General features: G+C 36.9%; 1 protein-coding gene across 1 annotated transcript; it reads right to left on the bottom strand.

Moving 5' to 3' along the window:
- Positions 1-150: 150 nt before the first annotated feature.
- Positions 151-3064, bottom strand: rdh5 (retinol dehydrogenase 5 (11-cis/9-cis); the record flags this gene model as incomplete). The annotated part of the gene is given in 5 exon segments (XM_014008621.1): positions 151-314; positions 1025-1283; positions 1376-1698; positions 1805-1887; positions 2952-3064. Coding segments are annotated over 4 exon segments (778 nt in total), but the record flags the coding sequence as incomplete, so codon positions are not given.
- Between the last annotated feature and the right edge of the window lie 230 nt (positions 3065-3294).

Genomic DNA, 3294 nt, shown 5'->3' with positions numbered 1-3294 from the left:
ATTATCAACTGCTTCATTATTGATGTTCAGATAATATCACTATAACCTTACAAACAAAAATTACCTAGTTGTTACTTGACAAATTAATTTTAAATGCAAATCACACACACAAAAAACATCTACAGAAACAATATTTAGATTTCTATTTACATTTATCCAGGTACTTGTCTCCATAGCTGGCTTTTACTTCGGGGCTGAGCTGATTCCACAGACGATGCAGCTCCCTCTCTAGAGTTTCAAGATTAGTCACAGCTGTCTTAAAAAAGCCCGGCTCAATGATGCACACTTTGATTCCAAAGTAATGTATATCCCTCCTGGAAATAAAGAAGCAGTTAAGATTAGTGCTTTATGTTCTCATATTTTCTGCATTCAACAAAGAATTACACAGTTTCACGTACCAAGTCAACTTTTTAGAAGGCTTGCAAATTTGACCTTGTAAACACTACAAACACGGTAAACAAGCAGACACAAACCCCATACAAGATCCTTTAAAGTAGCAAATCGAAGGGATTAAACTATGCAGACTGCAATATGATAATATCATGAGACAAGCAGTATTTTGTCTCATCATCTTGAGATAACTCTTTAATCAGGATAGATGTGTCGTGCAATTGATTCAAGCTCGTGGGGAAAAAAACATTACAGAACATCCACCACCATTCAGTTCATTACAGATCATCTTCAAGTGCAATGTCAATGATAAACGATGAAACTGTGTGTAACACTAAACACACCCATTTTCCATGATCATCTTGATGTGAAAAAGGCTTGTTGCCTTTAGACACTTAACTTATTTTTGTCTAACAAAAATAGCAAGTACATGCTTGGCTTTGGTATTTCAATTATAATCTTTTTTTCGAAAGCAGAAAGGAACGATCACAATCTGACAATTTCCGCAAATATTTCTTTAACTGTCATACATAGGGCAGATCTTAAAACAAAATACTAACTGGATGGAGAACAAGACTTCATGGGTTAAGGTATTGTTGGTAACAACCTTCAGGATAATCCAAGTGCGTCTTACCTGAGGCAGTCCGAGAAAGACTCTACTGCAAACTTAGAGATGCAGTATCCACCACCGTTTGCAGCCACTCTTCCCAGCACAGATGCTACGTTTACAATTCGTCCATGAGCCTTTTTGATGAGAGGCAGGAAGGTCATTGTCATGGCAATCACTCCACCCATGTTCACTTTCAGGGTGCTGTGGAAATCTTCCACTTTCATCCACTCAGAAGGACCCATGGGTAGTGAGCGGCCAGCGTTGTTCACGATACCCCAAAGTCCTGTAAAACATATTGAAGATGAGTCATTTGCCTCGTTCGATAGAATTGATTGGTTTGTTTTGCGTTTTAAAAAGCGCAACTCGTGTCCTTACCTTTATCACCAACCTCCTTCTTGGTCCACTCCATGGCATTCTGAATGCTGTCCTGATTGGTCACGTCCAGCAGGACGGTTTTCAAACGTGAACTCGCCGCTCTCTTCAGATCGTCAGCCCCCTTCTCCGTGAGACAGCCGGCCAACACTCGAAAACCTCTACGGTCGAGTYTTTTACACAGAAGGTTCCCAAAGCCCGTGTCGCAACCAGTCACGAAGACGTACTTATCAGAGATGCCCTCGATCTCCAGCCTGTCTCTGTACAGCCACACAAGAATCCACAACACCAGGAAGGCGGCAGTGATATAGTACCAGGCATTTTCTCTGTGAAAAAAATAAATAAATAAAAAAGCAAGTGAGATTTTATAATTTGTTCCGATTTGTCAAAGCCTAAACGAACACAAAAAATAATACCATTTGCATTTCTTACCCTAAAATATCGTATATAACCTGTATATCCATCTTGGCTTTGGATGTGTGTTTTTGGCCTTCTGCTTGCTGGAATAATAGTCTGAAAAAAAATTAAACGAGGAAAATAAATGAATAAAATAGATATATAAATGCGCCCCTTAACCAAATCCTTATCTGATTTCCTGATATTGTGGTGTTTCTTTCAGACAATGTGGCGCTCTGTTAAACATTGACAGCTACTAAACACAATGACTTTGTTCACTAAAACTCGGAGCAAAACAGGGGCTTTGTAAAGCAGAACTGATTTGGCTGCTGTGGGCACATGAGGCATCTTTGGATAATACTCTTAAGGATGGAAAAAAAAGTCATTTGTGATGTAGTGAAACCCAAGGAGGATTACGTTATTTTAAGGTTAAATTTTAATACCCATGATGGAGCTGCTTAGTGCACTGCTAGAAACTAATTAGYTTGCTGGCTTGTTAGTGAGTAACACAAACAACAAAAAGCTGCCCCTACTGATATCGAAATGATTGCAAACTTATAAAAAAATAATAAACAGCTGGCATAGGTGAAAAACGTATTAACATTTCTGAATAAAAATATTTGTATTTGCTTGTAAAAAAAGTTTACACATCTTGAGGAGTGCCTTCAATTGTTGAGCTTGTTGACAAATTTAAAAAAAAGAATAAAAATAAAAGATTTTCAGAAATGATAAAGGTTTGCTCACATCAACGTTCAGGTTTATGAGAGTATTATCATGTTGAGTGGTGGTTAATAGCTTGAAGGTAGGACCAAAAGTGTAGACAAAAGGCAAGGAGGTTTGACTAAACTGAAGATTTAGTCACAAAATGCAAACCAAAAGCTGACATGGCAGCAACCTACAGATTTAACAGAGGACTTGGAGGGAGACATGTAATAATTCAGAGTAATTCAGCTTTAATTAGTTGGTTTTCATTCACAACATTTTTAAATGTTCTTTGGAACTGTAAAAAAATGGGTTCAAAAACCTTTGACAGATGATTTTTACAAACCAAACACTAACAAAATGAAGCTTACAAAAACCATGAAAGAAAAAGCATTCATTAATTCACTGGTGGAAAAAAAAGAACAAAATGAAACTGTTTATTATGAAATAAACAGCATCATGAAAAATTCAATATCTTACCTTTTTTTTCCTTTTTGATGAGTGACAGATCTTCRCACGTTCTGTTTTTCTTTCTTTTCTTCTCTGGTTTCTCTTGTGTTTCAGCTCATAGAATCGAGTCAAAGAGAAGCTTTACCCTCATGGTTTAGCCTTTAAAACAAGTCCACTATTAGTAATCCGCAATCGGTTTTGTTCTGTTGAAAAAAACGAGGGGGGGACAAATCCCTTAGGAATTTTCTGTAAGCACACTTAGATTTCAGAACACTTTTTTTTTCAGATATTCATACTCCCAATAAACTGGATGCAAACTTTAGTTTGTTGCAAAAGATAAACATAGAAATTTAGAAAACTATTAACAGAGCTAT

Source organism: Austrofundulus limnaeus, unplaced genomic scaffold (genome assembly GCF_001266775.1).
Source record: "Austrofundulus limnaeus strain Quisiro unplaced genomic scaffold, Austrofundulus_limnaeus-1.0 Scaffold51, whole genome shotgun sequence".
In the NCBI taxonomy this organism is placed as follows: Eukaryota; Metazoa; Chordata; class Actinopteri; order Cyprinodontiformes; family Rivulidae; genus Austrofundulus; species Austrofundulus limnaeus.
This window is presented reverse-complemented; position numbering and strand designations above follow the sequence as displayed.